At 41.0% G+C, this 26,091-nt stretch overlaps 3 protein-coding genes across 3 annotated transcripts in view; all 3 read left to right on the top strand.

Annotated features, from left to right (window-relative positions):
* Positions 1-973: 973 nt before the first annotated feature.
* On the top strand, positions 974-3,639 carry eloca (elongin C paralog a). The gene is made up of 4 exons (XM_068709844.1): positions 974-1,064; positions 1,601-1,626; positions 1,823-1,966; positions 3,151-3,639. Exons 2-4 carry the CDS (start codon positions 1,623-1,625, stop codon positions 3,339-3,341), a joined length of 339 nt encoding a protein of 112 aa, XP_068565945.1. The 5' UTR covers positions 974-1,064; positions 1,601-1,622; the 3' UTR covers positions 3,342-3,639.
* A 1,935-nt stretch (positions 3,640-5,574) lies between these two features.
* On the top strand, positions 5,575-14,349 carry ube2wb (ubiquitin conjugating enzyme E2 Wb). The gene is made up of 6 exons (XM_068709845.1): positions 5,575-5,607; positions 6,533-6,624; positions 9,918-10,020; positions 11,673-11,828; positions 11,914-11,989; positions 12,099-14,349. Exons 1-6 carry the CDS (start codon positions 5,593-5,595, stop codon positions 12,110-12,112), a joined length of 456 nt encoding a protein of 151 aa, XP_068565946.1. The 5' UTR covers positions 5,575-5,592; the 3' UTR covers positions 12,113-14,349.
* Positions 14,350-15,863: 1,514 nt separating this feature from the next.
* The window catches only part of stau2 (staufen double-stranded RNA binding protein 2), a 74,120-nt gene continuing 63,892 nt past the window's right edge, over positions 15,864-26,091 (top strand). The window contains exons 1-5 of the mRNA XM_068709846.1: positions 15,864-15,916; positions 17,338-17,545; positions 17,674-17,804; positions 18,039-18,198; positions 19,660-19,795. Coding sequence (XP_068565947.1) covers positions 17,347-17,545; positions 17,674-17,804; positions 18,039-18,198; positions 19,660-19,795 — 626 coding nt within the window. The 5' untranslated portion in view covers positions 15,864-15,916; positions 17,338-17,346. The remainder of the gene's footprint in view (positions 15,917-17,337; positions 17,546-17,673; positions 17,805-18,038; positions 18,199-19,659; positions 19,796-26,091) is intronic.

Consider the following 26,091-nt stretch of genomic DNA (forward strand, 5'->3'; position numbering starts at 1 on the left):
CTTCCATGAGGAGTATCAACTGTGCTGGTCTGCTCTTCGTGTCACAGCTCAGATAACTCTCCGTACATATGGAAGTCTCAGATTTCAACAGTCATCACTTTTCCCCCCATGAGCAGAACTCCAGGCAGGATCAGGCCAAAGTCACATTCTGAAACTGGCCGTGACTACAGTATGTGCCCAACTGTCTCTGATCTATTGCAGACACACCGTACAGACTTTATGAACTGTAATGGTTGTCTGTTGATACAAACAACAAACTTCATAATCTAGTTTAGAAAATGTGTGCTTTTTGGGCCCTGTAAATTTACTATTTAAAGAATTGAATATTTTTGCTTTTGTCATCAAAAGAATGCACAATATGGTGAATTGATTCATTTCTACTAACTGGACTTTAGAAAGTATGTAGTGCAGAGTGCGTGCCATCTCTCTCTATTTCTCTCCCTCTCTCATTCTTTCTTGAATCCAGATTTATGGGTCTGCAAAATATCTCTGTCATGTCCAATCAGCACCTGCTCTCCCCTATCACAGCTAATGGAGACAGTCAGGGAGGGTAACCTGAAACACAGGCGCCCCCCATAGGCTTCACAGGACAATCTCAACTCTTCATGGATGACAAGTCATTTCAGCTCTTCATTAACATTAATAATATATAATCTCATTTCCCCTCTCTTATCTAAATGTATTATCTAGTGACACTGATTTATATCGGGCGGTGGACGTGTAAATATCCAGAAATAGCCTCTGCTTTGCACATTATTCTATCACCTGCGCTTTTTGCGATTAGCATTACAACAGTTATCATGTTATTAAAACGTTTTTCTTTTAAGAAAATGTAAGGAGGGTGTTAGCCAAAAAATTAAACTGCATTTTAATTGTGAAATTGACATTTGTTTCGGTTGGGCAGGATTTAGACGGCATGGGTCCGCTTCTCCCGAAAATCTATTCTACGGAAGACATTTATTGCGGACGAGTGTTCACTCAAACTAGTTCCGGGTAACAGCCTGGTGGCTAACGTTAGCTGAAACCGAAACGCAGTCCGTCACTCTACATTCTACAACAAAGTGGTAAGAAACTGTGTTTTATCTGTGATTACATGTTATTCTTGTGTTGCCGTGTTTCGGACTGTTTTCCGACATGAATTTGAAACTCTAAATAATCGCTGAAATAAATTGTAACGTTATCCTTCGTTTGATAAGGCGTTAGCTTGCTGGCTAACACTAACGGCTGCGGAGTCACTTAAAGAAGAGAAAGAAATGACCACTAATCCAATTTTAGATAAGACATTTTACAACTGTACGTTACTAATTGCTATTTATTTGAACGATATCCACTTTAGATTGTGGTACGTTACTTATAACGTTAGCTTCAACTATTTGTTCGGTTAACGTTAACGTCACTGTGATTGTCAGACATTCACAAAAAAACCAAGGCCTCACGTTAGCAAACGAAAACAGTAATTTAGGAGTGATTATTCTACATAACAGCAGTGTCCGGCCTAAGGCGACTTTATATTTTGTGCTCGGGGGTCTTGGTTTCCTAATTAACAGTCGTTCATTCGAGTGGTGTTTTGTAACTTATTTGTCCATGTTTCCTTTCACAGTTAACAGAAATTACGAAACAGAATGGGTAAGTAATGAATTGACCTAGGCTACATATTATCCTATACCTTCCCAGAAATTAATACATTTGTTTTCCAATTTATTACATGTTGGTTCACATAAAAGTATCACTACTGTTATTACAGTTGGTAAAATATGTGTGTGGTATTGCAGCACTTGGCTTCCACCTGTTTGAGATTATCAGCGTGTGTGTTGCTTCACAGACGGGGAAGAGAGAACCTACGGTGGCTGTGAAGGGCCAGATGCCATGTATGTGAAGCTGATCTCTTCAGATGGCCATGAATTTATTGTGAAAAGAGAACATGCTTTGACATCTGGGACTATCAAAGCCATGTTAAGCGGACCAGGTGAGGATTCGGGCAAAGTGGTCAAAGTATAGCTGTATTTTCTTCTAAATGTTAAAATTAGCATACAGACTTTACTTAAACTGAAATAATTTGAGATCTTGTAGACTAATAATAATCCATGCATAACAGAATTATCAGCACATTCAGTGGTAGTCTGAGAAGAAGTCCAGTTTGAATTGAATTTTCTTTTTATGTTCAATGTGACACATTTTTGGGAGCCGTCAGAGAGAAGTAGGGGATAAGCTCAGTGTTTTCTATCCAGACTGCTGGATACCTGTCATTGTCTTTAACCTGTTTAAATGGAGATTAGATTCAAATAATTAATTTTGTTCAGGTAGAATTTTCCTGAAATGAAAGATGTTTTATGGAGTTGCTTACTCCACATGACCATTTACCATCGTGATGTATATTGTGAGTGATATTTCTGGGGAGAAATAGCTTGCGTCTAAGATGTATTAAATGTTGGCAGTCAGACATGGTTTGCTCTTCCAAGAGCCTAATGAGAGACTGTACAATAATCTAAGAAACATGATGTTTTGGAAAGTAGTGTCACAGCATTAGGCTTTTTTGGTAGTTAGTGCTGCTTACAGATGTGAACAAAGAACGGTTGCTTGGATATTTTGAGGCAGTACTGTTTTAAGACTCATCAAACTGTCCTGTAGAGTTAAAGTAGCTAAAATATACTGGAATCTTTACTAATTCAGGCGTGCTAAACTTGTTATGAACAGGGTTTAACTTTTATAAAGACATTGTTACTCATTTGTGTGTGTGTGTGTGTGTGTGTGTGTGTGTGTGTGTGTGTGTGTGTGTGTGTGTGTGTGTGTGTGTGTGTGTGTGTGTAAGGCTGTATAGGAAATGTGTACAGTGGTGATGCTTTGCTTGAGATTTAGATAGGCATGGGATCGAGTCCTAATTAAGGTTCTGGTGTTAATTCTGCGTGTCCAGTTGGTGGCACTATGCTCCTTCCATACAGTGGTTTTGATATCTCCTAGTAAATGTTTTGTGCCTTTTTTCTTTTTTTTTTTGTTATGCTCGTGGGTAGCATTTTGTAGATATACAGTTTGATAGCTATATCCAGGACAGGATACTCATCGTTGTAATTTTTACTTTGCATAAATTCAGAGTTTTGTATTTAAGTTCATTGTTTCCGGCTCATGACACCTACTGTAACCCTCCATCTACAGGACAGTTTGCTGAGAATGAAACCAACGAAGTGAACTTCAGGGAGATTCCCTCTCACGTCCTGTCCAAGGTCTGCATGTACTTCACCTACAAGGTCCGTTACACCAACAGCTCCACAGAAATACCTGAATTCCCCATCGCTCCGGAGATCGCGCTGGAACTGCTCATGGCTGCAAACTTTTTGGATTGTTAAAGTTACAAAAACAATGTTGAAGCTTAAAACATTTTTAGATTTTTTTTTTTTTTGAATATTTAAATTGTTTTGCCATTTACTTATATGAAACCTGAATATAAGTATGTATGTCACCATGTTATACTTCTTTTTGCACCTGGCATTCTGTCATAATTGTATTAGTATTAAAGGATTAATTTTAATGTAATACATGGATATGGCAGGCTGCATTACTTGCCCCAGAATGTGATAAATATGCCCCCCCCCATAAATGTTCCCTCACCTCTCCAGATTAATAAAGACCAGTTTGGTGAGCACAGTTTATTTGTAAATTGCTACCTCAAAGCGCATGTTCCATATGACGTACCGCTGACTTAAAATGCCCTTTTCTCAAAAACCGGCTTCATACTTTAATATGTATTTTGGTCTAGCTCAAGTAAAACAATACAAAATGTTTGAAAGACCACAAAGAACAGCGGGCATATTTTTAACACTGAAATACATAATTATGTGTTTTGCGCATTAGGGGTTAGACGTACCTGCTTGAGATGTTTGGAAGATGGGATAGATACCAAGTAGAATGTGTTGGATTCTCTGTTAGAGCAATATTATAACAGGTAAACACTCAACATGTACATGTTTTTTGAATATATTACTTTTGCTTTATATTAACTTAATGTGTTTCATTGTACACTGTATCCTTTGTAAAAGGATGTTACGCCTCAAATATGATGGCTTCTGCTTTTAAGTAATTAGGACATGTTCTTGCAAACATAATTCTAATTGTTGGATGGAAGTAGATTTTGGAGAACAGTTAATCTCATTTAACATGACATTTTAAGGTCAAGCAGGGACTTGACACTTGATTTAATCAATGGTTTGGGAGGATGGATGGATGTGTAAAGTAGATTATTAACTCATTAATTGGAGACCAAGTGTAATCATTAAGTACGGTTCAGTATGGTTGTACACTTACGGTTATTGAAAAGCAGGTTATGATTATTATTGCATGCCTAATAAGGCGGGACAGCTGGCATTGTTTAAAGTGATCATATACCAAACAACCAATCAATGCTGATACTGTATGCTAATAGATTAAGGAGTGATGATACAGTACATGCTTTGATTTCTCTGATTGGCTGGTTAGGGGGTCAATGAGACATGTTACAGAAGGCTTTGGACGTGATATTTCAGATGTCATTTTCTGATTTACACTAGAAAAAGTGGGAAAAAATGGCTAAATGATCAATATAAGATCAATTTACACGTGCAAGTTGATGGAGATGATCCTATAATTCAGAAAAAATATTGCTGCAAACACACATGTCCTTAAGCAAAAATGTCCAATATGGTTACATGTTACTGCATGATATATTGTAATATTATTGCTGGTATTTATCTAACTTCAGATTAGATTGAAGAGGAAAATAGTGCATAGTTACAAAATCATTTCACCTCAGGTTAATAGCAGACCACCTCAAGGTGTCACTCAGAGAGAATCAGGACATTCTGATGTAGCATTTCAAAATTAAAGCCCTTCAACATCGCATTCATGAGCTAACTTCAAATCACATTCATGAGACAATTTGTCTAACTTCAGATTAGATTTTAGAGGAAATGGTGCATAGTTACAAAGTAATTTCATTTCACATCTCAGTTGACATTGGCTATCGAGTACAGTTTTTTTTTTGCGGAAACCTTAGGAGGTTTACTCAAATTACAGTTCAGTTGAATAAATAGCTATGAATTTTGCTGACAAAGACACATTGATGTACTCCTTCATTGCCTAAAAGGGGGCTCTAGCTGATATAATAAAAATAAGATATTCATTAATCTCAAAATGTAAAAGGAGATGCTATGATAAAAGGCATAATCCATCCGTAGTGTGATTTAAGATGGATATTCAACTGCATGATAACATGACAAATCGGAGCGTGTGTTTTTAATATCTTTAATATATAATTTGCATGGTTGTGATAACTAAAAGACAAACATGATAACGATATTTGGTATCAGGGATGTCAGGCAGCTCATCCCACTTTGAGCAGAGGTTATTGACTCACGTGACCTAAGTGCATTTTACCACCACACTTATATTATATAAATATATACGTATATACTATATTAGTCAGTGAACGACAGAATGAGTCAGAGGTGACCTGACGGTGCACACCGTTGAATTGTGTTTGCCTCTGTCAAAACAACTTCTGTCACGTGACAGCCTGACGTAAAGTCCTCTGCTCTGAAGCAGGAAGGGGGGGGGGTTTCCATCATGGCGTCGATGCAGGTAGGAATACATTGACAGCGATCGCATATTTATAATTTACCTGACCTTCAGTCTGGTCTTTCCTTGTAGTTTATTAACAATTTAATTCACGCGCATGTATGTGTTCGAAGTAGTGATGATGTTAAAGTAAAAAGCGGTGAGATTCATCCTAAACTGTTCCGGTTTAGCGCTTAGTGTTTGCTAGCAACACAACTAGGCTAGCTAGCTAGCATCATCATCACCACCAGCAGCACCGAGTCAAGGCTAGAAACCAGCTTCCTGAAAATATATCGATGACTTGCGACGCGTTTGTATCGCAACAACACATAGATGGTGATTCAAGGAATGTGATGTTATGAGTTTTAAACTGGTTCTGGTGTTTTTAACCGAGTGCTAGTTGCTATTTGGCTGACGTTGACGTTAGCTAGCTAACGAGACAGTACGCAGCAGATTGACCAGTTCTAGTTTCCTCTCGATCTGAATAGGTGCATCCCTATCTGGAGATAGCTGTGGCGAGATTTTGCCTTGTCTTTAAAAAACCCCAACATAAATCCAATTTAATAAATCAATCCACTGATGATCCGGGTTTGTTGCGTGCTTTTTTGTAACGTTCCTTCTTTAACACATAGTTTGGCTTATGTACACGGTAAACGAGTCATATCTGTCGGGGTGGAGTTTTGTTTTCGTGTTGACGTTACTTACATTTACACTTATATAAACTATAATCGAAAATTAATCATCCAAATATATCCCACGTTGTTTTGGTTATTAATCTCTTTGTAAAATAGAGGAACAGGTATTTTCTATACGCTTTCTTTTTCTTTCTGTTTTTCTTTGCCTCTGCCATTTTTTATTTTTTCTTATTATGGTTTGTTTATTGTTGTGATGCCGTGTTTCAACATTGCAGTGGGTGTGGTAGAAACCCAAACTCATTCTCTCCCAACAGAAAAGGCTACAAAAGGAATTATTAGCCATGCAAAATGATCCACCCCCTGGAATGACGCTCAACGAAAAAAGTGTACAGAACACCATTACGCAGTAAGTATTTCTTTTTTATTTGGCGCGATTAGTTTCTATGTGGCAGCGTTTTTGGGGCCACTATCACACAGTCATTGAATACGTTTTCCATCTATAAATGAACACCAATCTAACGTGGCTTTGTAGAATGTCATGTTGGATCACCATGATGAGCCGGTGTCTGGTACCACACATGCAACAGAGGTAACTTTTGCAAGAACAGTGGCAGGAGGTATTAAGAGGCAAAGCTGTGACCGGTGGTGAGGAAGAATCGGGGTCATTCCGGTGACTGGCAACTCTGCCCCTCAGTAGAGTGTTTCTAATGCACACTGTCACTTATTATTCATCCTTATAAAATATGTAACGGTTGGCATGCAGGAGTTGGGCTAGGGTAGCAAGAAACAGAAGCTGCTTAGCTGACCTTTCTGTCCGGGTGTCTAGGTGTTCCCTTAAACGCCCACGATTATGTTATTATGAATGACACTGTGTCTTATAAGCAGTAAGGAATGACGAACTGAGTTGTAGTCCTGTATATGGATTTAAGACAGATGTCTAGCCATACATACAATACATGTTACAGTGCTTGTGGTTAGTAATGTAACAATGAAAGATCCCCTTATGCGATTATGGGATCTACCTCATTAGATAACAATCTTCAACTATGAACGTTGTTTTGATTTGCATGACTGACAAGTCTACGAACCAGTTCCACTAGCTTCCTTCGTTCATTGCGTCCCAGGTTTGAGATATGTATGGGTGTGCCCTTCTTTCTACTATGATAAAGGTTTGTTTAGCCTGGCTTTGTTTTTGTCATAGTGACTGACAGTAGTAGGGACTTACATGTTTTTATCCATTCTGTCCTACAGGAGTAAGATACAAATAGTCTGTTCCTGCTTGACATTCAAGTGAACCTTATCCTTTTTTTAAACAGACATGGAGTAAAAACCCACTAGTGACAACGCTGTGTGTGTGTGTGTGTGTGTGTGTGTGTGTGTGTGTGTGTGTGTGTGTGTGTGTGTGTGTGTGTGTGTGTGTGTGTGTGTGTGTGTGTTTATTGCTGTCTGACAATGGTTGATGTGTGACAGTGATAAGGTGACCATGTTTTAAGTTTTATAGCTTTTGTTTATAGTACAATTTGTCTCTCCGTGCTGCTCATTAGATTACAATGTCTTTCAGTTGACTGTGTGATAGTGCAGTTGCCGTAATGAGTCAGCGGCCATTGCAAACTACTGCTTTAAAGCACTGAGAAGTCTCTTATATTTGTACTCTGTACCCCCCCACACACCCTCACTAAATGGCTCGGTGTCATTTTTGTTGACTGGATTGGATGATCACCAGGAAATGGGGAGCATAATGTCCTTGGAGTCACTGCCTGTGATCAGCGTGGGTTGCATCAGGTGTAACTCAGCATCATGTACAATGATGTTGCCTCCCTCGAAGCTTTACTCCCTGGGGGGAAAATGAAGCCTATTTTCAGACGCTCTGATCACTTTTGTCTTAGGGCGTTAGTTTTAAACAGGGCTAACCTCATATGTAGGCGTGAATGGTAACATGCTCGAGGCTAGATCTGAAAGAGACGAGGCTATAAACCCGAGCAACAACCACAAGTCTCTTCGTTGACCTATCTGCACTGCTTGCCTGGAAAGAAATTAGGCCAGATATTGTGACGCTGCCGTCAGTGTTCCATTTCCTTCTCTTATGCTCAGGCAATCCCAATTAATGATCCGGACTGGACTTAAATGTTTGACGTTTTGCCAGCGAAGCCTCTGGTTTATGGCCATGGAGGTATATTAAAGCAGGTAGACTGTCCTTCATCCCAAAGACTCAGGATCAAGCCCCTGTGTTTGCGATCATCTTCCATTCCGAGCAAGTCATTGAATCCCTCCCAGCTCAGTCAGCACAGTCCTGTAGCTTGGCCACATAGGCGAAAATGGATTGTGTCCGCTAGATCAATAGAGTATCACATTATTACTAAACCGCTGTCGTAACCCAGCTGAAGATTGAATGTCACTTGAATGAGGCAGACTAAAATCTTTTGATTACACGCGTACTGCAGCATTGGCTGCTCACATTTTGTATGATCCTTTCTATAGATAATGAGATGTGATACATGCAAGTCATCCTGTATATGTTTCCAACTAATCTACTCCAGAGTTATGAGATATAACATACAGCATGATATTAATCACTAGTAAACAACATGCTAGCAGCTCTGTGAGGCCTTCGTCATACTCACCATCTTAATGAAGAATACTAACATTTGCTATTTAGCAGTAGGACTGTTAACACTATTGTAAATTTGAATATACAGGCGAATATGAAAAGAAAACGGATACTCAAATATGAAAATTAGTATTCGATTGTGGGAAAAAAAGCAGCAGCTGTCTGCTGTGCGCACACTGAATGAACTGCATGACCGCAGTAACACAATGTTACCTTATTTAGCTTTTTGTAGTAAAATGAGCAGGTATTGTAGAGATCATTTCAACTTCACCAATCAGCGGTTCCTCGTCCATTGTGGCGCTTTCAAAGCGAGCGACAAAATAAATAGAAACGGGGAGTCCAACAAAAGTTCAGCTCGGAGCGGCGGGTTCTGAATGCCCCAAAATAAATATTTGAATAGTTTGGACCTATGTGTTTTTTTGAGAAGGAATATTTTAACTTTCTTTTTGGTCAATTTCGACAGCCCTGATAAGTAGCTAATATAAAGTACGGCTGAGGTTGATGGAAATGTCATTAGTTAAAGGTCTAACCTCTGCTCAAATCATTTTTAAGCCCTACGATGATGTTTTTTCTGAACCTAACTAAGTGGCAATGTTGCGTAAACCTAGCTGTGGCCATTAGTGTCGTTTTGTTGCCTGAACATAACTGGACCTCTTCTCGTAACTTTGTGGCGTGACACGTGTGAAGTGGTGTATAAATGACCAAGAAAAGCCTAAAATGCGTTCTAAGGATTTAAAACAGCACAACTATTTATACGCCCTCCAATGAGACCGGGTCAGACCAACTGATCTCGCATGGCAAACAGACCTGTATTGCAATGTCTAAACCCATTTCCTCCTAAAGCATAGTAAGGGTTTGTTGTTTAAGGAAGTGTTAACCTGATATCTGACGGGAGGAATTCATGCCTTACTCGCTCCATTATCTTAGACATGTTTGCCTTAAAGTTGTCTGAAGGTGAAGCAACATTGGAAAATCACTGGCCCACACTGCTGGATGCTTTGATTATTTAAATGTACATATATTTATGTGTTCTACTCTTTTTGTTTGAGTGAAATCTTTCAAATGTTTTAATATTGTGCCTTTTCTTTTAGGTGGATTGTAGACATGGAGGGAGCATCTGGCACACTGTATGAAGGAGAGAAATTTCAGCTGCTTTTCAAATTTAGTAGTCGATATCCATTTGATTCACCTCAGGTAAGCACAGGTTGCTCTGCAGCCATCAGTGTGTGTTTGTTTGTGGGTATATGTGAGGCTCTTTGTCTGGCTCATGTCAGTGCAGTCCATTAACCATCTCGTCTCAAGGATCTAGAAAGTCCTTTTCTGCTTCAACCATGATGCACAAGCTGCTTAGCTGGATGTGGACCACATACTGTATATAAGAATTGAAGGGCCATGCACTATTAGCATAAGATATGCTAAGTTCCCAGCCAACACTAGCGCTAAAAAGCTAGTTTGGTTAGAAAGGTGCCTCTGTAATTCATTTTAACTGGGATGCTAATTTTGGCTAGCAAAAAAACAGGCTTGTTTGTACTGTACTTACAGGTAAACATGAACAGCTGAGTTCTTAGTACAACAAGCTAAGCTAACAAACCAGGTATGGTGAGCGCAGAATCAATACCTGCTAGTTAATGCTAATGTGTAAAATAACTTAATTGTACTGTTAGTACAATTAACCACATAGCGAGACATTTTATTTGTCCGATATTTGCATGAAAAATTCTTTAAAAGGCTCAAGAAACACGGCCGAGCTAGTAGCTAGCCTGTGACGACACCCATCTGTCACTCAAAGTGTCCAATAAATGTCCAATATCCATTTTCCACGATCAAAGAATGAAGTTCTTAACTATTAAAGCGGCTCCCAAAACTGATTCACGCTGCTGGTTTGCAGGTAAAGTACATGGATTCTCTTTTCCAAAAGCTGGAGAGCTGTGTAAACAGTCCTCTATATCCACTGGATGCCTGCAATAATCACATGAAACACTTTGGCTCTGCGGTTGTTAGTGGAATGAATCTCGGCTTGGAAACATTGGAGCCAGGAATCACCGACAGAGACACCAGCACAGAGCTCCCACTGAAGCCACAGTTGAGGGGGATTAGTTTATTTCAACAATATGGTTTCACTCATTAGGAGCCTAAAAATAGAGGATGAGTAGGTGTAGAGAAAATCAGTTAAACTACTTACGACGGCATCCTGTCAAATAGGAAGGACAAGCTGTCAAAGTGGCCCTCTGTCGGATCTCTCGGGGCCCTCAGGGATCTTCAGTGTTGACTGCTGCAGGGGGGACTGCCCCCCCCCCCCCTCCAGAGCTCTGTGATGCACTCTCCTGTGAGGCCCCTGTCTGGTGCCAGACTGCCTCAACCCATTGTTAGCCTTCATTACCCTCTTTGGCCACTCTGACTCCCCCCTTCTCCCTACTCTAGCGCCTCACACTTCCTGTATCTCCCTGTTTAGCCACGACTCTTGCACCCTTCTGCTGGCTGGTATCCCCCTCGTCCTATTTATAGAACAGGTCTTCTTTATTTTGTAAAAACATGTTCTCCTCTCTTAGTGTCCCATTCTCTCTTACCCTCTCTCACACCATCACCGGCCCCCTCTGTCCTAATCCCAGAGCCTCATGTCGCTGTAGAAGGCTTAGCCTGAGCTTATACTGCAGTCCTCATTATTTTCTGTCATTAACGGAAAAAAAATCTCAACTTTTTTTCCCCAGACAAGTGCTCTCCCAAGTTGTATCTTTGCCCACCAAAATGTGTAAATGTTTAAAAATATAGAAATGGTCATCCATAAATCTCATATCCAATGATTCATCTTAATAACCTCTGATTTCTTCTTTGTTTTCCTGTTGCAGGTAATGTTCACAGGAGAGAATATACCTGTCCACCCTCATGTGTATAGTAACGGTCACATCTGTCTATCCATTCTAACGGAAGATTGGTCGCCAGCCCTGTCAGTGCAATCAGTTTGTCTTAGCATTATCAGCATGTTGTCCAGCTGCAAAGAAAAGGTAGGCGACCCGTGGCGATGAATATGTAAATATTACGCTCGTTAAATGTTCAATCTAAATGCCGGTTTGTTTGTTTTTCCTGCAGAGACGGCCGCCCGATAACTCCTTTTATGTAAGAACGTGTAACAAAAATCCAAAGAAGACAAAATGGTGGTATCATGGTGAGTATTTTCAGCCTCACGGAAGGACACGTTGTAGAAGTAATTGCTGGTAAAGGTGATGTCATTCAAATCTTTTTCTTTTTTTCTTTTTTTTTGCTTGCCTTCACAGATGATACATGCTAATGTACAAACTTTGTAATAATCGTAGAAGAAAGAAGTCCTACTGACCTACGTAAAGCACTTTTTAATCATGCGGTCTTTGAACTCTGACCTTTGACTGGAACAATGGACACCATGCGCTGGATGCTCTTGACTGCATTCCCCCCTCCCCCCCGTTGGCAGTTGGATGCATGTTTTAGTCAAAATGTAATATAGAGAAAGAAAATAATGGAACGTTTTAGACGCACCCAAGATGGATCGGTTTTGGCAAAAAGGTAGTGATGCAGCAAGCAAGGTGGATTTGTAGTGAGATAATTATAATTCCTGTTTTAAGATTATTGTTACTTTTTTTTTTTTGTGCGTGTGTGTGGGTGCATTTTAAGGTCTTTGTGTTGTGCAATAATAACTGATGGATGCATGCTTGGGCCTACAAAGAGAAATCCAAATCTGCTCGTTTTCTGTGAAGGGATCTGACCATCATAACCCCAAGAGAAATGCTTCATCTGTTTGTTTGTTTCTTAAATTATATGCACTGTGAAAGTATCTAGATCATAAAGGCACTATTAGTAAGTTAACCCCCCCCCCCGAACTTGCAGTTGTACTGTAAGCAGTCCTCCACTTATTTATCAGGTTAAAGGGTTTTTAGTTTGTAACCACTCTGTATCAAGAGTAAACCGCTATCTTCTTCATCTTCTGACTTTGAGACCTGGTCGCAGCTCTTCCTGCCGTTGGACAATATGTCGGTACAGAGATTAATCAGACGTATATTAGTAATATACGACGAGAGATCTCAAGAGTACACCACCTCGTAAAGTTGGGCTGAACTCGCGTAGTGTTCAATAGTCCAGCCTTGAAGATGTGCAGCGGCCTCTCTTCCGTTTAACGAATGTCTGTAAGAGAACATTGTCGCATGATTCATTTTTAATTTGTATGATACTGATTTATAATTTCATGCGTTGATCTTCTAAAATCTTTGATTTTAAATGTGTTGAGTTCTTTTTTTTGTACTTTTCAACTAGCTGATACTTTGAAAAAGGGGGGTTGTTTTTGATGGGCCAGTATATTTTAGATTTTTTTTTTTTTTTTTTTTGCATTTTGTTATTTAATTTGATCTCCAGAATGGTAATGAATGACGAAAAAGGAGAGTCTTTATAGGAGCCTTAAAGATAAGGCTTTTGCGATTCCCCCTGCTCCGAGTTTTGGCTCAGGTACTTTTTTCAATAAAGAGATCACCTCTAAAAACATACCTATCAGATATTTTGAATTTAACTATATTTTCACCAAAAGAGACTGATATGTTGTAAACGTATAACACGTCTGAAACTGTTGTATATACGTCTTTAAATGGTTGGGTGATGTGAACGAAATTAGCAGAAGATGCATTCACCTACTAGCAGAATGATAATAGGAGCGCTTTATTTCATTGGAAGTTAGTCTGCATCTTTTGCTAATTAGGATGTGTACAGTCTGCAACAAACACTACTGTTAAAAAAAATAAAACAAAAAAAGTTTAGTAGTTTTACAGTGGGGATGCATGCGATTTTAAAACCCTACTTTTTCTTATTGGCATCAGACATTGTCTTTCTATAACTTAGGTAATGGTTTATGTGATGGATACCCGGAGGCTGTGTGGCTCTTTTGTCATTTCAGACTGTAATCACTCCATTCCTAAAGAAATGTTTATCACCATTCAGTCAGAGATACTTGAATTTTCCATCTTGGGTTGTTTGTATTGCATTTTGCTTTTTCCAGGGTCTAGCTGAGTTTCTTGAATGGACTTGAGTGAATGTTATGATGCTCTATACTGTAGAGGAGATTACCACAGCACACCGCTATCTCAGAAACTATATTGATAACTTAAAGACATCTATTTAACCAATGAATTTTTATTTTGTTTTTAGCTTCCATTGTACAGGTGTCGTCTGTTGTCACTGTGCTGTGAGAAAATGATTGTGCAGATGCAGTCCCAACAGCATTTGGGGGGGGGACAAGAAGCCTTCACCCAGTTGGTAGTAGATCAGAGGAGATTTGAAAATGTTAGAAGGTTTTGGATGTGACATGTTTTTATTTTTCTTCCTAGGTTTATTATTTTTCTTTTTTCAATGTGGTTTGAACTCTTAGCTTGCAGGTTGTTGTGAGTGTTCAACACTAATGAGGGTGTGTTATTTATTTTTGAAATTTTGTTCTGGGATGTGCAAGCTCCATGTAAAAGGTGCCTGTTCATTTTCATAATCAATAATAAAAGCAAAGATTAACTTTTATTCAACCTTGGTTTGCTGCCTCAAAGCCTTTTATGGTTTTACGATGAATTGCAAACTGAATAGCCCCGCTCTGAAGGGAGCGGTGGGTATGAGGACGTTTACGATCAAATCCAGGGAGAAAATCATATTGTTTGCCAAACATATGTTTGAGGACACAGAAGTCACATCAGCAATGTCATAACACTTTACGGTGTAGCAGAAAACTCAGTCACACGGTGAAATCTCTGCACTGTAGCACATCAAAACTTCTCATTTTAAGAATGTGATGCACATCATCAAGCATGTAAAATGACATCTGGCATATATACCATTTCATGCGTATCATTTCAGTAAGTCAAACGCATAAGAATACCTTTTTTCCAAAATATGAATTATTATACCTAAGTACAGGTACACCAAGGTGAAGAATGCATTCGATACTCTCCAACATGTTTTCAACATTGGCCAAACGTCATGTATTTCTTCCTTAATTGTGCTCTTTGCATGCATGTTGTTTTCTAAGCTTGAAAGAGTGTTCATCATCTGTTAGTCTTTATGAACTTTATTGAGTTTTGTCTATGTTAAAATTATTTAAGCACCTTCAGACACAGTAGAATATCCCTCCGACACAAAACTCACAATGACACAAGAAAAGTGGGTTAGTTGCGCCATCTAGTGGTCACGTGACGTTACATATCTTTCATGTCAAATCTCTGATTCACACTTCATTTTCTGGAAATAATAGATTCATACTGTAATTCACGCGGGCCCCCTCCAGCTGTGGGACCCCAGAATCACCACCTATCATCTGACTGGATGTGGTTTCTCGCACCAAGAGCTTGGAGGCAAAGAGTCCAGACATGGTGGTCTTGTTTGTTTGTGAGACACTCAACTGTAGGCCTCTTCAGATTCAAGACCAAGGTAAACCCCTGTCCTCCGAAGTGTCCAGTAAACCTTACCAGCATCATGGAGTGCTGTTCTGTAGGTGGTTATATGCTCTCTGGTTAAAAAAAAACAGTCCAGCTCTAAGTTTTGCAATTAACTTTATAATTAATGTCAATGAAGAAGCTTCCCTGAGAAAAAAAAATAGGCCAAATTATTATTTTTGTCATCCTACCGTATAAAAAAGAGCTTTATTTCACTTTTGCCTTTAAAATGCATAGTATGCAAAAGTAAACATATTAAACCAAACCAATCTGCATGCATGCTGTTTGCAGAAAACAAGTTTGAAACGGTTCATTTTTTTGCTCTGATTCAAAGTTGCAACGCTTCAGGCTCTGAGGAAGCAAACCAGGACTGAACCATTCACATCGTCGCGGGGGTGGCTGATACAGTTCATGATTCATTCAAGATTCACCTCAAACTGCAATGATGATACGTTAGTAATACGCAATGCTTAACACTCACGACATAAACGAAACACAAACTCAATGCGAGAAACATCAAAATGACCGGTCATTTGTCTCTAATGGGACATATTTAAAAACATTTACCCAGACAAATAACGTGGTCTGTTCCCTCTTCCATCCAGTTCTCTTTAGTGTTTGCCAATGTCGGAGGTGTAACTGGGGTCTGGCCCTGGACAAAGGTAAAAAATACACTAAGATATTTGTCCCTTTTCTGTTGGATAGTCTCTGGATGATTGCTCACGCTGTTGCCAGTCCGTATGTCATGTTGCAATGGACTGAAATCCCCCAGACTTCCGTGGAGGATGGGGCGGTGTGGAGATGCTAGCAAGAGGGGGTGCTCGGCCGATCAGCCATGATGAGCGTTAACCGGCTAAACTAGCGTTACTGGAGGTGGTTAAATAGTGTATATTCATCAGGAAAAAAAACACAGCGACACGTATACGACAGCACGTATGCTTGCCAATTCTGTTGGTTTGTTTTTAGACGCTGACATTTGCAGGAAATGCCGTTTTCTCGCTGGCAACGTTAGCTTCATGCTAAGCTGGGCACAGCCGAAGCTGTAGTGTAACGTTAGGTTCAGGGGTTGCAGACAGCCCTGTAGCTCTGTCAGTCAACCCTAACGTAACACCGCCTCCGTGTTCAAGTTACTGTGCAGGACGACCGTGCAGTCGGGTTGCTATTTATGCATGTTGCTGTCAAGAGAGGTGAAGAAAAGCGAGAAAGATCGGGACCCCCGAGAAACCTCAGGGGCAGCAGGCAAGATTTATCGAAAATATAATAAGACAGCAATGAATTAACGTCCAAAATCTATTTTATTTTGTGGAAACAGTCTATAGCAGTTGTTTTATGGACATGCCACTGCTTTGTTGTCTCTACACCAATCAAATCATGGCCCTCAACTGTAAACAATGGACATGGGTAACACCTGTAATCCTGATTTCAGGGTGAAGCCCATAAGAACAGTTTTACATCTGGAAACCTGAACGTATCATTCTCTCATTTCAAGTTGATGGGAGATGTTCATCACTTAGAGGTGCCGAGTTCAAAGCCAGCATTTCATACAGTGTCCCACATGCACAAGGCACTGAATGTGCCCACACTCCAGGGGTTCAGGACCCTTTGCTCTGACCCGCTCTGCTGTGTTAACCCACGTCTGCTTCCTGTAGGCCTTCATACCTCACTTTAGTCCCAAATAAAATGTGATTCAACTTCCCTTTTTTGTCTTTTTCAGGCTGCTATCACAGGATTCTCTCCTTTTTTCCGGGGAGCTTAGCAGCAGTAACATGAGCAAAGCTCCTTCAAATAGAGCTTCATTGTCTGGGTGTATTAGCTGCCAGTGGATCAGAATGTGAGATAGGCCTCGGGCTGCTCAGTTTGAAGTCAGTTCCACAGGCTTTGCACGCAGAAAATCTGTCAAGTGACAGCGAGGAGATCGAGATTGCGCGACAACTGGTGTGAAATAACGACGCGCACTTCATTATCAACATTTTCTTCCTTTTTTTTAATCAAACAACTCAAAGCGCTAGTCTGTTATATGTGATCAAAGTTGATAATGATCTGTGTGTTTCTAAAATACTTGAAAGTTGCCGTCTGGTTTCAGGAATAGAGCATGGCTCAAGTGAAAGTACAGACCTCAGCACCCCTGGCTGGTCCTGGCCTCTCCCCCGGAGTTTCCCCGACGGCCATGGCCAGCCCAGGACCCCTGGGTCTGCAGCCCTCCGTCAACGGCACAGGCCCGGCCCCCACACCCGCCTGCCCTGCTCCTGCAGTCGGATATGGGGACGCCCCTGTGTCTGCCACATCGCCAGGTAAAAACGCCAACAGAATAGTGTGTCATTCACGATAATGAGCTCATTTGACTTCTTTTCTAGTTCTGTGTCTGGTACTGTAACCGTGTTACTCAGTGTACTGTGTATGCTGCTGCGCTCTGTTCCAGGCCCACCCCAGGAGAACATGGCAAACCCTAAAGAGAAAACTCCAATGTGTTTGGTGAATGAGTTAGCCCGTTTCAATAGGATCCAACCACAATACAAGCTCCTCAATGAGAGAGGCCCTGCACACGCTAAGGTAAGGATTGGGGACATGACACTCAACTGTGTAGATGAAGGTTTTACTAACTTAAAGAAATCTGTGATTATCTTTCATCTCCTGTGATGATTCTTTTGATTCCTTTTCATAATTAAATATCGGTTATGCAGCGATTAGCTCCTACTATACGGGATCCAGAGGGATGTTGGTAAAAAAAAAAAATACATAGCTGCTGTCGGTTTATTTCTCTCCCTCTGGGTGTCACTGCTTCAGATCTTCACCGTGCAGCTGACTCTTGGGGAGCAGCTGTGGGAGGCTGAGGGCACCAGCATTAAAAAGGCCCAGCACTCCACAGCCGCCAAAGCACTGGACGAGAGTGTCCTTCCCAGGCCGGCGCCCCGCTCCCCTAAAGTGGACATCAACAGCAACCCAGGTACCGCAACCACAACCACATGTCATCGTACTGTTTACTAAGAATGTGTCTGTGAAGGATAACGCTCAGACCCGCTTGCTGGACCTGTTAAGCTTCTCATTAAGGTTGTCAATAGTGAGCTTATTTTTTCAGAGCCAGACAGCTGGTTGTGCCACTTCTTATATGTACTGTATTTTACCTTTTCTAAGTATATTCTATTTGTAGTAAGATGGTGTTTTTAATGAGAAATCTGCTCTCAAGCTTAACTTTTTTCCCATTTGATGTCAAACTACATTTGTTTATCAGTTTATTTACTAAAATGTTCAATCCTCTATAAATTCATGAGCATGTTGACATCTCACTGCTTGTTTTGTAACCGTTTAAAACAACATGTTATTCTAAATTGAACATGGAGCACATCACTTATTTAATACCGTCAATTAAATGTGTGACAGTGGAGCTCGTGCTAAAATACATGAACTCTGGAATTGCACCTTAGTTATAACATGCTGTGTATGCATTATTTAAAGGTGACGGCATGACAAATGACTGCACAATATGACGGTACATGAAGGTATGGAGGAGTAGGAGGGACTCTTTTCCTGTCGGCTCTTCCTTATGTGACTGAATGGCAGATTGCATCTATTTTTTCTCTACTTTTTAAGTTTTCACATCTTTGCTGCAAAGTATCCCAGCTTGTCAGACAGGACATTTGACAATGACAGCTTAAAATATAATGAAAAGGTTTTAAGCATCCGACACAGAAAACACTATTTATAGTGTAGTTACAATTCTTTATTCTCCTCTGACCTCTCTGTATCATGTAACTGTTCAATAAAGTATCTAATAGAGGGAGTTATGAGAGAGAGAGAGAGAGAGAGAGAGAGAGAGAGAGAGAGAGAGAGAGAGAAAACAGTATCAACATTTCACCAATGTCAAGCATGGAAGGTCCATGCATGGACACCACTACCAGTGAGGTTGCATTGGTGCCCTCTTGTGTTCATTTTTTTCTCGAGCCGAGTGTATTAGTGAAATAAAGACTATCTCTTCGGCAGGAGATCGACAGGCCTCAAAAGTCAGAGAGCAGCTCTTTCCTTTTTCGAGGTTAGCGGTGAAGGGGAAAGACGTCGCAATGAATTTGCGTCGCGCTATTCTGTCTCCATTATTAATGGAAAGTTTCAGGATTTTGGTATTTCACCTGCAGGAGTTTGACTTCCAGGAGCTGGATATATTTAAATGCGCCATGTTTAGAACACTGACAGTAGCTCCTCCTACCTCTGCGTCCCTTTGTGGAATTGAAGTAGTGAAAGACCTCAAAGCCAGCTCTTTTATTTAATTTAATTATTGAAGAAAACCATGGATAGGTTATGCAACATCGGTGGGAAAATTTGGGGTATATATTCTAAAAACTGAATTTGGAGCTTCAGTTTTATTTGCTGATGTGGCTTGGTTTTAATCTTTCATATTTCCGGTCATATGCAGGCAGTATAACACCCACAGTGGAGCTGAATGGTCTGGCCATGAAGAGAGGGGAGCCAGCTATCTACAGGCCTTTGGACCCCAAACCCATGCCCAACTACAGAGCCAACTACAACTTCAGAGGGATGTTCAACCAAAGGTGAGCTCCACAAACTGAACCAACTACTTCTGTCCCAACGCTGTGTAGTGACAATGGGGGTGAGGTGTCATGATGAGCTATTCCTGTGAAATCAAATCAACTGCTTCTTTAAACTAGTCACTGTCCCATATTTATCGTTTTGCGAAAGCTTTGTTTTCCAGAGAGAGACTAGTGTTTTTTTTAATTATTTAACCACTTTGGAAAAGCTTCCTTTTGGGCTTAATTTGTGGAATGGACATGTGGCTGAAACGCTGCGGAGAAGGTGAGCTTTGAGATTTATCTGACTCAGCGTGGACATGTTCTTGATATATTATGGATGGCCCCAAACTGCAGCATCTCTTTGATCCCACTGGCTCAGATGTGTGGCAGACGTGGCTCTCCACTCCCATGTGTTTTCTGAACAAATGAATGCGGTGCCCTCATGGGGTCCCTTTGCACTCAGTCTCTGTCAACCTCCTTCTTTCTTCCCTTCATTTTCTGTTGCTTCACTGGAGCCATCCAGCCATTTCCAAAACTCCATAAAAATGCCACATTGGTGCAATTAATGATCACCTCTCCCTCGGTGAAGGAATGTTATTTGGGACGTGTTTGACTTGCCCTAACATCAAATCCAGGTACACTGAGAAAGGACAGGGCGTCACTTTTTGGGTCAAGAAATTCATCAACCAAGAGAGTAGCAAAAAATTAGAAATTGGTCCATTTTTATCCTATGTTTGGCACATATGTCGGAGTTGTATGTCTATAAATGGTAGTCTGTTCCCTTTGTGACATTGTTTTTCTGGAATGTCAGATTTTTTATAAATATTTAACCATAGCAGTCTATGGTGTTATTGATGTTCTTCATATTATTATATCATTTCAAATACAGAGGCAAGGTGTTCGCAGAGTTATGTGGCTCCAGAGCACACACTGTTCCTCCAGGAGGTGTTGTAGGCACCGGGTCATTCTCAGGATCCCCTCCAGGTGGCAGTGTTCGCTCATTTTCAAAATCCTGAAGCACTGCTTTTATAAGGTGATCGAGCACCCATTTTGTAACAGGCAAGGTAGGAATGTGGTGAATTACTATAGGTTTCCATAAGCACAGATCTCTGCAGTGTAATGTTGAGTGTACTTAGTGCAAAGTGTTGCTCATTAAGGCGCTAAACACGCACAGAAAAGAGAACGCGTCTGTTTTGCTTGCTGCATAAACTTTGGCTCATTAAAGTCCTACAGTAAGGTATTCTGACGCCAAATGTGTGGGATTTATTTATTTTTTTAAATGTGGATACGTTGCCAGAAAACAGTCAGTGATTCAGTTGCAGTGTTGGGTAACGTGAGTGTAGCAGTCAGCAGACTAGTCTAGCATCTGGCTCACATCTTCTCCTATTTGATCCACGCGGGAACAAACAGGAGGTGAAAGACAAATGTCTGTGGGGTAGAGGAGAAAATGTGTTTCCCAGCATCTGTCTGTCAATGTCATATGTCACAGGGATGAGTTTCTGTTTTTGTTTTCTGACGCCGTTTTGTAAGGAAGAGAGGTGTGTGTGTGTGTGTGTGTGTGTGTGTGTGTGTGTGTGTGTGTGTGTGTGTGTGTGTGTGTGTGTGTGTGTGTGTGTGTGTGTGTGTGTGTGGGAGAGAAACACAGAGAAGACATGGGAGTATATATTATCCCAAGGTCTCTTTCTTTCAGTGTAGTCGAGCCCCCCGGATTAATGAAGGCGAGACCTCCTGAATATGAATCCTCTTCATCAGATGACTGACTATGTGGCGGAGTGACGGGCCATACTCACAATCGGTCACCTTAATGATGCTGCGGGGGAAACGAAGGTTTCTATATGCCCATGTCCTTACCTATTATGATGAATAAGAGTGATCCGGAGTCATGTTGATGGAAAATCTCCCCATTAAAAGGGCAGCCCGGCTCTGATCCATCAGCGCTCTAATCACCACCCAGACCAGTATTGATTCATTCAGAAAGTGCCCTGATGAGAAAAGATGGCGATAATATGAAATGTGCATTTATCAGCGTCTTCATGAATCTTATTTATGGTGAAGGGCCTCTGCATAATATCTTGCCGTCCAAATCTACATTTAAATCATGGATTCATCTCTGTTATCCTGCTGTCATAACCACACCATTGTTCATCAAATGCGTTTATCAGCTTATGCTATCGGTGACTCAGCTGCTGTGAAACATTATACGGACATTTTAGCCCAAATGATTCAATCATTGAATCAGTAAAAAAACATTTTTGTTATCAAGAAATATATGACATCAACCTTTTTTCACGGAGAGTCCCAGACTCGCGTGTTATCGTTGGAACACCTGATTCCAGTGACTCATACTGGACTCCTCCAGTCTGTCCGTGGCGCTCCCAGCTTTCCTCCCGCTGCTGCGGTCCCCGGTGGAGGGGGGGGGGGGGGGTAGCCCGCCTGCATCCTTCTGAGCTGGAATTTTGGATAGGACTTTCCCTATTAGAGCAAAAAGCAGAGCAGTCGGAAGCCGCCCTCCTCCTCCCGGCCCTCATTTGTTTATGATAGTAACACCATGCTAGCTGGGAGAGCAGTGGGCTGAGTGACTGGGGGTACTTCTGCTCCGTGACTCTTCCTCCTGCGATGGTATTCAAGACACCGAGCTGGCCGTTACTGCTGTCTCTGGTCGGAAACGGAGAGTGGGGCGTATGTTGTATTATCATTCTGGAATTTTACACCAATTGAAGCGTAGATAGAGCTTCTGTTTTTGTTTTGTATTTATTTCTAATGCTTTGCGTGGAAAAATGATGGAACGGAATGATTTGTTATTCAGATGTCACTCGTAATGATGAACCCACATGGAATTATCGCCCCAACTTTACATTTTCGCCATTTTTGGCATCTTCCACCTCGTAGATCTGATGTTTCGGCCGATATCTTTACCGTTTTGTTTCATATCGCTCTTATCAACCTTTTGTTTCTTGCCCCAGCAGGCTGCCGTTCTGACTGAAACGCTAATAAACCCACCGTACGCTACCTGCCCACCAACCCGCAGACAGACACAACATAGTGGGTGCATCCCAAGTCTCGTAATTGCATCCACGTTTTCCCCTCACTTGAGTCTTTTCCAAGTGCGTCGAACCATGCGAGGAGAGAGGAAACAAGGAAATATGTTTTAAGAGAAATGAGACGTCCTTTCGTCTGCTGTAGTGGCGCCTGTTCCTGAGGACGGCGGCCGCTGATCACAGCTGGATCAGCTGTCAGTCGGCTTTAACAGCTGGAGACACATTTGGCGGAGTTTGTGTCTGCCCACATGATCACTGTACTAATACTAATAAAGACGGTTATCATCACTGCCAGAGTAGAGATGTTTCCTCTCTGTAGCCTGTTACCTGTTTAACAAACTGCATTGAGTATTTAGACTGTGTTCTGTGTCCTGCTTATAAGTGCAGGACTCATTCATACCGGCGGAATGCGTTTGTCTTATTTGGGAATTATTTGCATCTGTATGTTTTTAAATTCTGATTGTGAGGTCATTATTAAATACCTCAGAATATGCTTATGGTTTCTCCTGAAAACTTGCTGATAGACGGACGGACTCTCCGTCTCTCTCTGACTTTAATTGTTTCCATATGAAAAAAATTGTTACTAACAGATCACGAAAAGACAATTCTGTTGACAAAGTTCCTTTTGTTTGTTCAGAACTACAATGAAAGTATATCTAAACCAGATGGTGAATCGGAAAACAAATCAAATATAAAAGTTCAATTCAATCTGTGATCTGTCTTCACTCTGGTATGAAACTCCAGTGATATTTAGAGAAGTCATATCAGTCCGATCGGCTGCAGCGTCCAATCAAATAACCGATGAACGATGAGGGGGCGTGTCGGCCGTTCAAGCACTTCCTGGAAGGATGCTCTCGTGCGTCCTCGCTCATGGCTCCTCAAGGATCGCTCCTCAGAGCAGAAAGAAGAGCTTTGGGACGGCGGTCAATTTGGCGGCACAGAAGTACTTCCGATTCGAGTGAGGAAATGACAAATAAGAGTCTTGGGATGTACCCATTGTCAGCTAAAGAGACAGATGTTTCCCTCAGGAGTCGGCGGAGACCAAACTAGAGTTCAAAGGAGAGTAAATATTAGATGTACTGTCTAACGTATTGTGGTTGCAGTTCATCCCCTTGCCCCAGAGTGGCCAAAAAGTAAAATAATGCAGATTTTAAAGAAATAAATCTGAAAATGAATCACCTGTTGGGGTAAAGGCGTGGAGTATTAAAAGTGAGCGAAGATTTGCTTAAAAGAATCATTGAAATTTAAGATTTTGCTTCTCAAACACGAGTGTCTTGATGATAAGCAGCTTATTTGCATTTTGTTCCCCATTTTTTTTGATACTGTCAGTTACCAGAGGCAGTCGATGAACAAGACAACTGCATCTACAATGTCTTCTTGTGGCAGGAACCCCGAAGACTTTTAGATTCACAGATTTACAATCGTGTAAACTATAATGCTCCATTTTTGAAAATTTTGTATTTTCCAAGGAATGGCAGTTAAAACCTAACAGTGAAAATCGAGCATTAAATATGAATATCAACAGCGTTACATACTTGAGTGCTGAGCTTTGCTTTTCATTTCGGCACGTAAAGAGTTAAAATATTTGTATTCTAGACTTGCCTTCAAAGTGTACGACTGTGTCCTTGTAAAATCAATGGCGGCCTATGCGCCTCGGTTGTGCTGTGTGTCCTGTGTGTGTCCAGGCTCATGTAAGAAATCTCAAGACACAGTTGCCATGGAAAGATAATTATCCTTGAAAGATGAATACCCTTCTCATGCCTGCAGGACACCCGAATAACGTCACACAAAGCGCACACGCACACGCACACACACACACACACACACACACACACACACGCAGATTCACAGGTGTACTTTGTCATCTACATCTCTAATTGGGCCAACCTGGCTCACTGAAAAGGCAAATCTGCCCACGAGCGCTTTTCTATATTCAACATTTCCTCTCATCTCTTCCTATGTATCACATATCCTCTGAGGTCCTCTTCACACACCTCTTTTTCTCGCTCACTTTCTCCCACTCAAGTTTATTTTTTTATTTTTTTATACAGCTTAATCTCATATAGCCTAAACGGGACACTGTGTGCTCTGTCGTCCACTCAGACGTTCCACAGATATGGTTTCTCTCACTCTTATCCATCCCATCGTCACTGCCAAAGCCCACAAGGTACATTTATTGCATTATTATTATTATTTTATTTTTTTTCAATCATCATGCATTTGGGAAGATCAGTAAATCAGAAGCATTCCCTCTGATAGTTCATAAGTTTCCATGGGCTTCATGCCAGAACAAAGGACAATGCGTCCAAATTGTAAAAATGGGTGTAAACTCATAAAGCAGCGTTTTTATAGAGGAGACTGTGGGGGTGGAGGAGTGGAATACAGGTCCAACATAAACAAATGCTTAGAATGATTTGTGCTCAACAGACTCAACGACAAAGAAGTCTGCTCTGCCCTTTCATCTGCTCTCCTCGGAGCGGACTTTTGTGTTGCGTATCCTCCCGTGTGTCCTCTCCTCTTTTGCCTTGATGTATTGAATGTATAAAAAAAAAAAAAGCGAACCCGAGACCACTATGTACAAAGCGGGTTACACCAGTAGAAACACCTTTTGTAATCCTGCCTATCGGTATGTTTCGCAGGGCGAGTCAATTATATTTTGTCCCATCTGTGCAATTTTATCCTACATATCCATTTATGTTTACATAATGAAAAAAATGCACTTTTTTTCAATTACAGTTGTGAGCCGGGTGCAACAAAATGTCCTTCTGCTGTGCACTTGCTCTGAATAGTAAATGATACTTAATCCTATGCATTGCCACTCAGGATGCTGATGCATAGAAGCGTCGCGCTGCACATTTAAGTCCTTTGTATCTTTACAAAGACATTTCTGAACGGGCCTTTTTCTGTCTCTATTCATTTTCCTGTACAATTGCGCACACTGGTGTTTGTGTTGTACTTTTCATAACAATCAATAATCACTCTCCTGTGGTCGGACGTGTAACAAGAAGATGTAATGAGGAATACGGAAATATCACGAATTTGGTTTGAATCTCAGCAGCATTAGACGCACCGTTGGTTTCTGCGTGTACGGCTCTCACAGCGCCATGTCACTGTTAGCGGACTTCTCTTCTCGCATCTTTATAATGGAGGGAAAATCGAAACAAAATTTTGTACTTCTTCTTCTTTGGTGGTCCTACTGCTCGAGAGCTCACCAGGAATCTGAGCAACTGTATTTTACGTCATGTAAATTGGTTCGCTCTCAGCACGAGCGAACCACAC

The sequence above is a fragment of the Cebidichthys violaceus genome, unplaced genomic scaffold (genome assembly GCF_023349555.1).
Source record: "Cebidichthys violaceus isolate CVI_PGR_0920_01 unplaced genomic scaffold, fCebVio1.0.p SCAF_15, whole genome shotgun sequence".
NCBI classification, from domain to species: domain Eukaryota; kingdom Metazoa; phylum Chordata; class Actinopteri; order Perciformes; family Stichaeidae; genus Cebidichthys; species Cebidichthys violaceus.

Coding starts and splice junctions, on each gene's coding strand:
- eloca (XM_068709844.1), top strand. Junction 1,967..3,150: donor AGCCATGTTAAGCGGACCAG/GTGAGGATTCGG, acceptor CTCCATCTACAG/GACAGTTTGCTGAGAATGAA.
- ube2wb (XM_068709845.1), top strand. Junction 6,625..9,917: donor GTACAGAACACCATTACGCA/GTAAGTATTTCT, acceptor CTTTTCTTTTAG/GTGGATTGTAGACATGGAGG. Junction 10,021..11,672: donor ATCCATTTGATTCACCTCAG/GTAAGCACAGGT, acceptor TTCCTGTTGCAG/GTAATGTTCACAGGAGAGAA.